Source organism: Heterocephalus glaber, unplaced genomic scaffold (genome assembly GCF_053883595.1).
Source record: "Heterocephalus glaber isolate CG9 unplaced genomic scaffold, H.glaber_assembly_v1.0 deba00001720, whole genome shotgun sequence".
NCBI classification, from domain to species: Eukaryota; Metazoa; Chordata; class Mammalia; order Rodentia; family Bathyergidae; genus Heterocephalus; species Heterocephalus glaber.
Window position 1 is genome coordinate 4,918,070 of NW_028258433.1, and position 13,767 is coordinate 4,931,836.

Below are 13,767 nucleotides of genomic sequence, written 5' to 3' on the forward strand. Positions count from 1 at the left end.
CATTGGGAAAGAAATGATTTTTTTCTACCTCCAGTTTGTATGCCTTTGGGATAGGACTTGTTTGACCCCTTTAGAGTCACTCGGGCTTTTATGCATGTTGTAGGGGAGCGTTACAAGTGTGCAGGTGCCTGGACAGGCAGAGAAACACTGTATATAATTTTGTGTTTGTCCTGACCATTATATGTACTAGGTTCTCTGGAGAATTAAATATGAGATAAAGTTTCTTTTCTAAACATATAGTTAAAATTCTTACAGCTGTATTGCCCTGTGCACCATACTCATCGTTATTCTTCATCTTGTTAATATATTTTAATATTTTGATTTATTTCTATTTTTATTTCTTTGGTTTTTAGACAAGGTTTCACTCTGTATTCCAGGCTTTAAACTCACTGTGTAGCCCAAGCTGGCTTTGAAATGGAGGTCCTCCTGTTTCAGCTTCCTAAGTGCTGGTATTACACACATGCACTACTGTGCTAATACTTTGGTATCAATTTTTAAACTAAAAGATTATGGGAAAACTGGAGATTAGCTAGGCATGGTAGTGCATGCTTATAATTCTGGCACTTTGGGAAGCTGAGGCATGAGAATTATGTATTGGCATCCCACCTGAGCAAATTAGTAAGACCCTGTCTCAAAAAAAGGGCTGGGGATGTGGCTCAGTGTGAGGGCTCTGGTTTCAGTCTTAAGGGCTGGAAAAAAAAAAGGTCTGTGGATATAACAGGATAGTTGTTAAATACCTGATTATTACCTGTTTTTCCTCTACATTTTTGGTCAAATCTTGAGTTGCACACCCTATTTTTGATTGAGAGGTAGACTTTTTGAACAAAAAAATGAAGTGCCTGGTCAAGATTTTCCCACATTTTTCTATTAAACTACGAATACTTATCTTACTGACTTATAAGATTTCTTTATATATTCTATTGGTAATACATTTTATAATTTTTTTCTCCTCTATTTTGTAACTTGCTCCTTTGGTAGCTTAATATGCTGTGTTTTGATGAAAAATTTCTAATATTAGTATAGCCCAATTTATCATTTTTTTATGACTAACACATTTTTCAAGTCTTTTTTTTTTGCTACCCCAAGGTTGTGAAATATTCTGTATATTACTTTCTAGACTAGTACTGATACAGTTGCCACTAACCATGTGTCTGTTTAAATTTAAATGAAATATGTTAAAAAATGTAGCTCTTCTTTCCATTATTTCAGCACTCAGACAAGTAGTGGCTGGAGTGTTGACAGCTCTGCTCTAGTTTTTTGGGGTTTGTTTTGTTTTGTTTTGTTTTTGGTACTGGGGATTGAACTTGGGATCTTGTTCTTGCAAGACAGGCGCCAGAACCACCGAGCTAAATCCCTGTGGCCCATCTGCTCTAGTTTTATTACTTAATTTTAATTAAATATTTTATATCATTTTTCCCTTTATTGACCTGTTAGTTTTATATTTTGCTATTATTTTACTAGTTGTACTTGAGCTTACATCATGCTTATTATTTTACTCAATAAAGGCCAATGTCATTTAGTCTGTTTTGAAATTGTAGCACAAAGAACTTGAGAATACTTTAATTCCTTTATTCTCCGTTGCTTTTTGTTTCTCCTTCTACAGCACTATTGCTGTGGTTGTTTTATACAACTAATATTTTTTTCAATTTGTCAACACATTTTCTCCTTTTGTTTTTCATTCCTTTCTATATGATGATTATCTTTCTATCCAAAACACTAATTTTTTTTTCATTCATTCTTTTTTTTTTCCCCTGTACTAGAGATCAAGCTCAGGACCTTGCACTTGTAAGGCAGGCACAGTGTCACTGAGCAAAATCCCTAACCCACATTCATTAATTTTATTGGTATATTTTAGGTATACAGTATGCTGACATTCATTATTGGGAATTTGTACCTTTACATAATATATCTTGGTTCTTATTTATTTCCTCATTCCCCTGCCCTCCCTTCAACCCCTCCACTCCTCCCTATTTACAAAGACTGTTTTTTCCTTTGATCATATTTATTCCTTTCCCCTACCCCTTTGGACCTTTTCTTCGTATTTCACATTATCTATTTTACATTTTGATCATCCTTATTTACAATTTTACTTTCTCACACCAGAGTATTCAGTATTCTCACATGTGTGTCCTGTTTATTTCACTTAAGAATATGGACTCATTGTGCATCCGTTTAGCTATGAATGTCTAGTTTCTCGTTCTTCATCGCTTAGTAGTACTCTGTTTTATAAAAACAAAACGTCTTTATCCAGTTTCCAGTTGATGGGCAATTGGGCTGCTTCCAAGTTTTAGCTATTACAAACTGTGCCGTTATGAACATGGGTGCACATATATTGTTGTGGTATGATTCTTTTAATTCTTTGGGGAAGATACACAGCAAGAGAATAGCTGGGTCAAATGGGACTTCTAATCCTAGTTCTTTGAGGTATCTCCATACTGATTTCCACAGTGCTTGCACCAGTCTACACTCCCACGAACAGTGGAGCCAGGGGTTCTTTTTCCCCACAGTCCTGCCAGCATTTGTTATTGGTTGATTTCTTGATAGCAGCCATTCTTTCTAAGGTGAGGTGGAATCTCAGGGTTCTTTTCTTTTTTTAAAAATTTTTCCCCATTAACTTTATTGGTACATTTTAGGTATAAAATACAGTTACATTCATCATTGGGATCTTGTACCATTACATGAGTCTCTTGTTTCTTATTTTTTTCCCCTTCCCTGGCCCACCCTTCCCTATTTGCAAAGACCTTGTTTCTATTTTTTTCCTCTTATATTTTTTTCCTTTCCCTTTTATCCCTTCCCCTACTCCTCCCAATTCCCCTGCTCTTTTAGATTTTTTTCTTCCGGTTACACAATATCAGTTATACATTTTTAAAATTACAATATTAAGATCTAGGAGACATTACCACAGATTTTACAGAATTTAAAAGGAATATAGAAAGCTTATTACAAAAATCTTTTTTTGAAATAAATTTGACAACTTCTAAGAAGTACCTTGGAAGACAAATTAATGAAACTAACTCTGGAGGAAATATAAAATTTGAACAGCACCTATTAAATAAAGTATATTCCTAGCTTGAAAACCTACCTATATGACAACAGCAGGCTCATAAACATTTTAATTGATAAATTATATCAAACATTTAAAGCAGAAAAAAGAAGGAACACTTCTCGTCTCATTTTAGGAAATCAACATTGTGCTAATCCTAAAACTGGATAAAGATAATAGAAGAAAAAAGTATGAACATAGATAGAAATTTGTTTAATGAAACAAACTCTTAGAAGTCATATCTGGCAGTATGTAGAAAGTTTTATTATAGGGATGGCAGTGTTGGTTCAGTATTGGAAGATCTACCCCCAAAAGCAATCATTTTAACAGAGGAAAGGAGAAAGCCATATGATCCTGTCACTAGTTGGAAAAAGAGTATTGGACTAAATTCTACAGCTGTTCATGGTAAAAGCTATCAGGAGACTAGAAGTAGAACAGAACCTTCTCAACAGATCAAAGACATGTACTCCATACTTCCAACAAAAATTCCTTCTATGAATGGAGACAATACAATGCTTTATCCCTAAAGTAGGGAACAAGGGCATATATGCCTACTCTTCATGTGTCCATTAGACTTTGAAACATAGGTCTAAACCAAAATAGTCTGGCAATAAAATGACACAACTAGGATAGGATTGGCACGGTAGATGCAAAATCTTTATATGTAGATGAAATGATCATCTACAGAGAAAATACTAAGAAATCTCTAGGAGCCCCTAGAACTTGTATTTGAATTTAGCAGGATTAGAAAACACAAGGTATATATAAAAATTCAGGTCTGTGTATACTTGCTATAAATGAAGAACTGGATATTGAAATTTAAAAGTTATGTAGGAGTACAAAGGACCCAGAAAAGCCAAAAACAAAAACAACAGTGTTGGAAGACATTTAGCACCCAATTTTAAGACTTCTTCTAAAGCTACAGTAATCAAGGCAGTGTTGGTGTAAGGAAAGACATATAGATCATTGGAATAAAACAGGGAATCTAGAAATAGAACCACACATATATGGTCCACTGAGTTTTGAAAGATTATTTAACATTAGCATTTTATAGAATATAAACTCAGTTCAAGAGCAGAGGAAAAGATAGTGTTTTCAGCAAACGGCACTATAACACCTGGTATCCGTATATACAAAATTAACCTCAACCCTTTTTTTCCATACATGAAAATAACTTGAAGGGATCTATGAACCTAAATAAGAAAGCCTAAAAGTATAAAACTTTAAGAAGAAATTATAAGGGAAAATATTTATGAATTCAGGGTAGGTAAGAACTACCTAGGATACAAAAGACATGATGTATAAAAGAAAAAAATTGATAAATGAGAGTCCATCAAAATTTAGAACTTTAAATGACATCATTAAAATGAAAAGTATTCCTTAAACAGACCATATTTACAATGCATATAACCTATGAGCAGAATATATAAAGAATTCTTAGAGCTCATCAATAGACAACCCAATTAAAAAGTAGACATAAGAAGATGATAAATAGCCAGTATACACAAGGAATGGTGTGCAATTCTAGAATCAGAAAAATACTAATCAGTACAATAATAAGATTGAATTATACACTCATTAGGGAGATGAAGTTAAAAGTTTTAAAAGCCTTGTCATGACTTTTTCTTTTTGTTGGATTCTCCCTCTTTGCACTTAATTTGTCATGCCCAATGGATTCATTCTGCTGGGTTTCCTGGGGTTGTGATCCTCATTGTCTTTTCCTAGGGTATTGTCTAAAATGTTCTGGAGGGCCGGTTTGGTATTCATGAAGTTCCTGAGGTGCTGTTTATCATGAAAATATCTTATTTCTCCATCAGTTTTGAAAGATAGTTTTGCAGGGTACATCAGTCTGGGTTGGAGGCTGTTTTCCTTTAGGACTTGAAATACATCACTCCAAGTTCTTCTTGCTTTGAGGGTTGCATTGAGAAGTCTGCTGTGATTCCCATGGGCTTTCCTTTGTATGTGATTTGTTTCTTTTCTCTCACTGCTTGTAGAATTTTGTTCTTCTGTTGGATTTCTGGAATCCAAGCTATAATATGCCTATGTGTAGATTTTTTTTTGATCAAGGCTAGCTGGAGTCCTATATGCCTCACTTATCTGTATGTCAAGTTCTTTTCCCCTGCTTGGGAAGTTTTCTGCCATCACTTCTGTGAACAATTTTTTTATGTCATCTGTACTCTCTCCTCTTTCTTCATTGACTCCAACCAGACTTATGTTATTCTTCTTTGCATCATCTAGCAGCTGCTGGATTGATTTCTCGTGTTCCCTCCCAATTTTAAAGCAATTTTTCTTTTCCTGGTCACTAATTGCAATCTTATCTTCTATAGGTGAAATTCTATCCTCACATTGGTTCATTCTGCTGTGCAGACTTTCGATGGAGTTTTGAATCTCTTGGAAATCTGTTTGTATCTGTTCTATGGATTCCATTTGTTTCCTGTGTTGGGATTCCATCATGTTCCTCAGATCCTCAATTTTTTATCTGTGTCCTCTCTAGATTTATTAATCATGTTTTGCACCATGAGCAAAATCTTTGCTGTTATCTGAGTAATTATTTCTGATTTCATTTTTCCCAGATCCTCTTTTGTTGCCAGTTCAGAGAGTCTAGGTGGTTGAGTATCAGAGTGTTCCATCTCATTTCCCTTTGGGGTTGCTGTAGGTGATTTGGAAGTCTGTTTTTGTGGCTTGTTTATGTGTCTTCTCATTTCCACAGCGGGGGTATGTTTCTGGTGCCCACATGGCTCACCTTCTCTGCCCTAGGAGGTTGGGATGGCAGCGGGGGAGCTTCCTTCTGGGTGGTGGGACCAGCTGAGCTTCACTGCCCTAGGAGCCTGGGATGGAGGCAGGGGAGCTTCCTTCCGGGTGCTGGGACCGGCTGAGCTTTAGTGCCCTAGGAGCCTGGGATGGAGGCGGGGAGCTTCCTTCTGGGTCAGCGTTATTTTCCTTTGCGTGTCTTGAATGACCAGTGATGTTGAACATTTTTTCATATGTTTATTTGCTGTTTCTACTTCTTTGTCTGAGAAATGTCTGTGTTCATTTCAGATGCCCATTTTTGGATTGGGTCTTTAAATTTGGGAGGTCAAGTTCTTTATAGATTCTAGGTAGTACACCTTTGTCTGAGGAACAGTTGGTAAAAATTTTTTCCCACATTGTGGGTTGTCTCTTCACAGTGTTGGTAGTTTCTCTTGCAGTGCAGAAGCTTTTTAACAAGAAGAGAACCCACTGTTGATTCTTTGGGCTAGTTCACCTGCGACTGAGACACTATGATATTTAATGTGGATTGCTACTTATGAATTCTCCTTTTTTTTTTGTTTGAAACTTTCTTTTGGCTTCTCTTCTCTCTTCTCTTCATCGAACCTCAGGACCTCTCACTTGGGAGGCAGGCGCTGCGTTAGTGAGCTAAATTCCAAGCCCTTGGCTTCCTTTTTTTAAAGAATAGTTTCCTCTGGGTTTAGAATTCTAGACTGGTATGTTTGACCCATCAAAAAGTTGGAAATACTATTCCATTGTATACAACTTTATTTTCTCTTAAAGTCTGCTGCCAGTCTAATTCCTGTTAAGACTTTGTTTTTACTGTGAATGGTTTTAATCTCTATGTTTTGCATTTCCAGTTTTGCTTTGTTGTATCTGGCTGTCCTTTTCTCCACATTTCTCTTAGGGCTTGTATCTCTTGTATTTATGCTTGGTGTCATTCATAAATTTGGATTAATTTTCAGACATTATCTCTTCAAATACTATTTCATTTTTCTTCCTATTTTACTGCATTTCTTAGCACGTTTTGTTTTGTTTTGTTTTGTTTTGTTTTGTTTTGTGTGATCTAGCTGTCCAACATACTTTTCTGTTGCCTTCCTCATGCTTTAGTTTTTGTTTTTCTTCAGACCTAATCTTTGCTTTCCATAATTCTCTCTTTAGTTTTGTCTAATTTTATAAGTTCATACATCAAGTTCTTAGTTATACCTAAATGATATTTCTATTCTATAATTTTATTTTTTAACATATCTTTTAGTTCCCTACCAGAATTCTTTTGTCATTTAATCCTTGAACATCATAATTATGTGATAGTTGAATCTGTTAAGCTCACTTTCTGGAGCTTTGTGACCTTTTTTTTTTTTTTTTTTTTGGTCAAATCTTGTCTTGCACACCCTATTTTTAATTGAGAAGTAGATTTTTTGAATAAAAAAAGCCATAGAGAGAATTTGAAAATCTAGATGATTCTTCTTCGAGGATTTCTTTTTTTTCTGGCTAGCAGTTAAGCTATTGTCAGATAACCTTTGCCCAGCTGGAAAGCTGGTTTTCCCCCCCTTTTTGCAGTAGTGGGGATTAAGGGTAGGGCCTCATGTATGCTAGGCAAATGCTCCACCACTGAGCTACATCCCTACTCCTTATCTTCCATTTTTGACAAGCTCATTATTTTTCTGGTCACATTTATATCTAGGGTGTATTGGTTGGTATCCAGCCAGAAGTCTGGAGTGTTAAACGAGGACTCTATTGCTGTTAGATGTTAAGAATTCCAGAGTTTGCCCTCCAGCTTTGTGATAGTGATGAGAACTTCGCTTAACTTGTCGCACTTTCCTTTAAGAATCATCTAGCAGTCATCTTTGAGAGAATCTTCATGTCAATCTCAAATCTCTTAATATCCCTTTTTTTTGAATATTTGCCCTGCAAATTCTCACCGTATTGTGAACAACCCCCCCCCCCCCCCCACCAATTGGGGATCAAACTCAGGACGTTGCGCTTGCGAGGCAGGCCGCGATGCTACTGAGCTAAATCCCTGGCCCTCATTGTAACTCTTTATTGCTTTCAAACTGATTTGTTGTTATATGGTTTTGGTACTGGGAATTGAACCCAGGACTTTCACACTCGTCTTTTTTATTTTGAGACAGTGTCTCAGCTAGAAATGTAATATCAAGATGTCAACAGGGTTGGTCATTTCTAAAGCCTCTCTACTTGGCTTGTAGGTGGTTGTAGTCCTCCAGTGTCCCTAGATGGTCTTCCCTTTGTATGTGTATGTGTGACTGTGTTCCACCCCCTTAGATAGCACGAGGGGTTGAACTTAAGGCCTTTGCACTGAACTACATCCCCAGTTCTTTTAAAAAACATTTTTTACTTGAGCTAGGGTATGGTTAAGTCGCTAAGTTTCCCAGGCTGGGTTTGAACTTGCTCTCCTCTTGCCTTAGCCTCTCAAGTGATGGGATTATAGGTGTGTACCACTATACCTGGCTGAGATTGATGTTTTTAAAAAAATATTTTGTCTAGCCTTTTCATTTGTTACAATGGTTTTATGAGTTCAGTATAACATAGTCTAGTCTTGTCAGAAACAGTTTTCCTTCTCACCCCTTTGGCCCATTAGTTTGTTTTGTTTTCTGTTAATATACATATATAGACATATATATATATCGCTTACATAGTTTGTTTTATAATACATTGAACACTGTTAGCTCTTCATTTTATTACTCTCCATTCTTTTCTATTACCTTCTTGCCCCTGGTACCCACTTGCCTGAATTTGGAGTTTGTTATTCCTTGTCTTTAAAAAAAAAAAGCATTTACCATAGGTATATATATGTATATAAACAATATACATTTTAGTCTTGCTTGTTCTTGTCATTTATAAGGATTATATAGTCTTGGTTGGCTTGCTTTGATCACTTCACATTTGTTCCTAAGAATAATCCTTGTTAGTAAATCTAGCTGTAGTTAATTCATTCATTACTCTTCGTATTATTCTGTTATGGGAAATATCTCTATTCTCAGTGGATTTTGGAATATTTCCATTTCTTTTCTCTTTAACAGTACTGCTATGAATATTCTTATAGTGGGCCTTATGATACATTTGAGTAATTTTTCTAGAATATATTCTTACGAGTGAAATTGATGAACAACAGTGTACATATTTTTCAGTTCATTGTCAAATTACTTTTCAAAATAGTTGTTGGTACTTGTTCTCCTACTAACAGCATGTTGCATTCATTGTCATATTTTAAAATTTTTTCCCACCTAATAGATTTAGTCTTACAGTCTTAATTTGCATTTCCCTGGTAACTGGTTATATTCATGTTGCCTAGTTTCTGAAATTTCTTTCAGTGCTTTTTGCTCCTTTGCTTCTGGGATGTTTGTCTTTTTTCTGATTTTTACAAATATTAATCTATTATCTGGTGCAGGTTGGATTATCTTCATAAAGTGCATAAAATGATTATATTACTCCTTTATAATGTCCTTTCAACAAAAGTTATTAATTTTTAAGGTAGCTATATCAGTGAGCTTGTATCTTCCTTTCTTTAGTCATTAGTGTTTTTTACATCTTATTTAAGAAGTCCTTCCCTACTCTGTGTCATAAAAACAGTCTCCAATATATTCTGAAAGGTTTAAGATTTTCTTTTTGCACAAAAAATTTAACTCATCTGGGGTTCTTTTTTTTTTTCTTTTTCTTTCTGTGTTCTGTGACATAGGATTCCATTTTTTTTTTTATTCCTCATTAGGATTACCAAATTTCTCACCACAATTTATTGAACACTGTTACTTCTGGTCATCTTCAGTATTAACATTTTGTGTAGATGTATGGTCTCTTCTTTTCCATTGCTTTGTTTGCTTATCCACAAGATGTTTTTAATTAAAGCTCTGTAGTTCAGGTCAGTCCTAGCACACACCCATGAAGAACTAACTAGTGTTGGATCTGTAATGCTGTACCTGGGTGCTGGTAAGAATATGCCTGTCAACCTTTTTAGTGAGTAGGGTTAGGTGGAATATTTTAGGCACATATATTGATTGTCCAAATTGTAAAGACTTTATTCACTGAGTATTAATTGAACATAATAATTTGTATTTATATTTTAAAGTCCATACTTTTTGCTTAGCTTCCAGGAAAGAAAACAACTAAACTTTGGGTTCCAGATGAAGAAGTTTCTCCTGAGACGATGGTCAAAGTAAGTAATGTGCATAGATCTGTTGAATTTAATAAACTCACTGTATTATAATACTAATGAAAATGTTAAAATTTCTACTTCTATCACAGAGATGCAACTATTCAATTCATTCAAGTATTTATATTTATTGTTTGACATTATCTTGTACTGTGAGATTATAGGACAGTAATGAGCAACCTGGGGCCTTGTGGGCAGCAACATAAAATCTAATTTGAGGAGGGAAAAAAAAGATTTGAAAACTGCTTCATGTTTTTCCTTCATGTTTTTCCTGTTTAGTAAAAGTGGTGAGGCATGTTTTAAGACTGTAACTTTTCCATAGGATTTAATAAAAGTTTATTTTTTATAAAATTTAGACTATAATTCTTTGATTTAAGGGTTTTACATAAAAGATAATTCATCACTGGTGTAGATAGTATTAATTCATTAAAACTATGTATGATTTGTAGTGTAGACCCCATTTTAATCCACTGCCAACGTGTGAAAGTCAGGAACAAATATGTTAAATACTATTTTTTTTTTCCTTAACCTTCTATGGTGTGTGTCTGTGTGAGTATATTTATGTGTGTGTTTCATATTATAAACTACTTTTTTTTTTTCTTCAACATTATTCTACCTTCAAATTCTGATATATTTCTGCACACCTGTGGAACAGTCCTTCCTTTTAGCAGCATTAAATCATGCTGTCTCTTGATCTGATAATAAACTAATTTTTTCAGCCTTGGTCTCAAGTAGCAGTATTTTTGCCACTTCTCCGGAGGGTGAAACATCTTCAATTTAAAATATTCAAACTCTTGGGCCGGGGATTTAGCTCAGTGGTTCTGGCACCTGCCTCGAAAACGCAAGGTCCTGAGTTCGATCCCTGGTACCAAAAAAAAAAATCTTCTATTTTTTTTTTTAAGGTTGATAATGGAAAGTTTTTAAAAATGTAATGTTTTATTTGTCAATTTGTCTTTTTAATTAGATTCAGGCTATTAAAATGATGGTTCGGTGGCTACTTGGAATGAAAAATAATCACAGTAAATCAGGAACTTCTACTTTAAGATTGCTAACAACAATATTGCATAGTGATGGAGACTTGACAGAACAGGGGAAAATTAGGTATGCATTTATTTTACATGTCATTGAATTGTATAATATTTCAACTCCTGATGTAACTTAATTAGATGTTTAGTTTCTTTTAAAAACTAATTAGTATTATTTCATAGGTACACATTTTTACTGTAATATATGTCTTTGTGAAGTGATTATTTCACAACGATAATCACATGTCAGGTGCAGGGTACTGAAGTACATCACAAGTATTTTAAATAATAGATGCAGGCTTTTGGAATATCTAACATGTAACTATTGGTGTATAAATCAGTAAATGATGCCTTATATTCTGGTTAATATGTAGACAACAGAACAGACTTGGTGGAAGGTGACTTACTCAATCTTTCTAAAATGCAATTTTTAAAATGTGCTTGATATAAATCATTAAAATACATTAAAAATTTCTTATATTTGTTTTGTTTTGTTTGAAAGATATAGTGTAGTACAGTGGGCCTTTCGTATCTGTGCATTCCACATGGTGTATTCAACCATCTGTGGGTTGAAACTATGTGGAAAAGCAAACTTTCATTTGTACTAAAAATGTACAGACTTTCCTTTTTGTCATTTCCTAAACAATCCAGTATAACTATTTACATTGTATACTAGTTACTATAAGTAATCTAGAGATACTTTAAAATATGTGGGAGGATGTGTATAGATTATATATAAATAGTATGTTTTATATAAGGGACTTGAGAATCTTTGGATTTTAGTATTGGGGGTTGGGTCTTGGAACCAGTTCCTTCAGGATACCAAACGATAGATGTATAGTTTGAAAACAGACATTCAGGAACTCCCATTGAAATCTTTGCTCCACCACTTATTAGGTGATCTTTAGCAAGTTGCTTTAACTGCTTAGTTACTTCAGTTTTCCTACCTATGAAACAGAAGCAATGATTATATCTATCTTATCTAGCAGTGTATACTTAAACAATGTAATGTAATTAATAGTATACACTACCTAGCAATAATAACTAGAAGCAGTGATATGATTAGAAGATAGAGTTCTGTTTGAGAGGCAATATACTTCAGTGGTTAAAAAGATTGGCAGACTGAATGCAAACTACACACATTCAAATTCATGTTCCATCATTTATCACTTGTTTTTATTTATTAGCAAGTTATTTCACTTCCACATGTCAAATTCCTTACCTGTAAGATGGGGTTATCTATAGTAACTCCTTATAGAATTTACATAAGGATATTAAAAATGAAGTAATTGGAATGATGCCTAGCATGTGGTGTTATGTAAGGTGTATTCTAGGAAATCCATGTGACATTGAGAAACATTTAGGGGCTGCCTAGAGTATATGTAAGAATTCTAGTAAAAACAAAGTAGATGTTGGAGGATCAGATTTTAGGTGAGGATTCCTGTCTCTCATTTTAATAAGAAGCTTGATTTTTTTGTGTTTACCTTTAAATTCCCACGTAGGAAGGAGAGTTTCCTTTATTAATAAAACCAAAACCAAACAAAGAACCCAAAAGTTTATTGGATTAAATAGAAACCATTTTATACTTGGAAAAATTTAAGGATAAATACGTTGAAAGCATCTGTTATTCATACCTGTGGAGAAAGCATCTCACTGTCAGCTTGTATGTTGTGAACTAAATACTGCAGTTACCTATTAATAGCTATTGAAATATTGCTATTATAAACTACAAAGCACCTATGGGTCATGTCCCGCAACTTTAGAATAGTATTAATGTTGGCATGCAATTTTCACATAATCTTTAGAAAGATTAAGGAAGAGTCTTAAAACAACTAGATCATTAAAAAAACTCCTTCAGTACTATATATATTATAGATGCATAATTGTGTAGATGTTGAATAGTGTTTTACTGTAAGACAATAATAGGTAGATCTTAAGGACCCATCTTGTGTTATTAGTCCAAGACCCCTGTAGTTCATCTAATTTATCACTGTATTAGGAAGGACTGTTGTTTAGATTTATGTTCTAGTCTAGAATTCTGTGAAGAGTGCTCCAGTTAACAGTTTTCCCCTTAAGTTTAAAAAGAATCTTTCAGTAATATTTGAAAAATTTTAAAAAGTAATTTTTTATCCACTAAACCTGTTTTCATTGTACTTCTTTTATTTTTAGGACAGTAGTTGTGGTTGACTTATTAGCAAGTTAAGGTCAGTTTTATGCCTGATCTATAGTTAAGCATATCTCCAAAAATATGTATAGTATAATATTTAAAACCTAACAGGTAAACGTACAAATAGGTTTGTTCTGGGTTTGCCTAAGATGAGATGAGAGGATTAAGGATGAGGGAATTAAGTGACATTAGTAATGCTAATACAGACTTATGCTTAAGAAAGAATTTTGTGTAATTTTACACACGTTTCAAAGTAAGTAAATATAATATGGTTCTCAGTATTGTTAAAGTCCTTACCATCTAGTCTGTTCGTTCTAATATAACAGAATACCATAGATTGAATAACTTATAAACAACAAAAATTTCTCACAGTTAGAGCCTGGAAGTTCAAGAGCAGGGTGCCAGCATGCTTGAGTTTTAGTGGGAGCCCTGTCCCAGGGGAGCAGACCGCTGACTTCTTGCTTTGTCGTCACATAGCAGAAGGGGCAAACTCCCTCAAGCCTTTTACAGGGACACTAATCCTAGTCACAGGAGTTGTGCTTCATGACCTAATCAAACTACCTCCTCCTTATACCATCAACTTGGCATTTGAGGAGAAGAACACCCACATCCCCCC

At 34.5% G+C, this 13,767-nt stretch overlaps 1 protein-coding gene across 9 annotated transcripts in view; it reads left to right on the plus strand.

Moving 5' to 3' along the window:
• The window catches only part of Pds5b (PDS5 cohesin associated factor B), a 283,823-nt gene that overhangs the window by 241,735 nt on the left and 28,321 nt on the right, over positions 1 to 13,767 (plus strand). For all 9 annotated transcript variants that reach the window (XM_087199489.1, XM_087199485.1, XM_021266499.2 and 6 more), the window contains 2 exons: positions 9,894 to 9,962; positions 10,924 to 11,060. In XM_087199489.1, the coding sequence (XP_087055615.1) occupies positions 9,894 to 9,962; positions 10,924 to 11,060 (206 nt within the window). The remainder of the gene's footprint in view (positions 1 to 9,893; positions 9,963 to 10,923; positions 11,061 to 13,767) is intronic.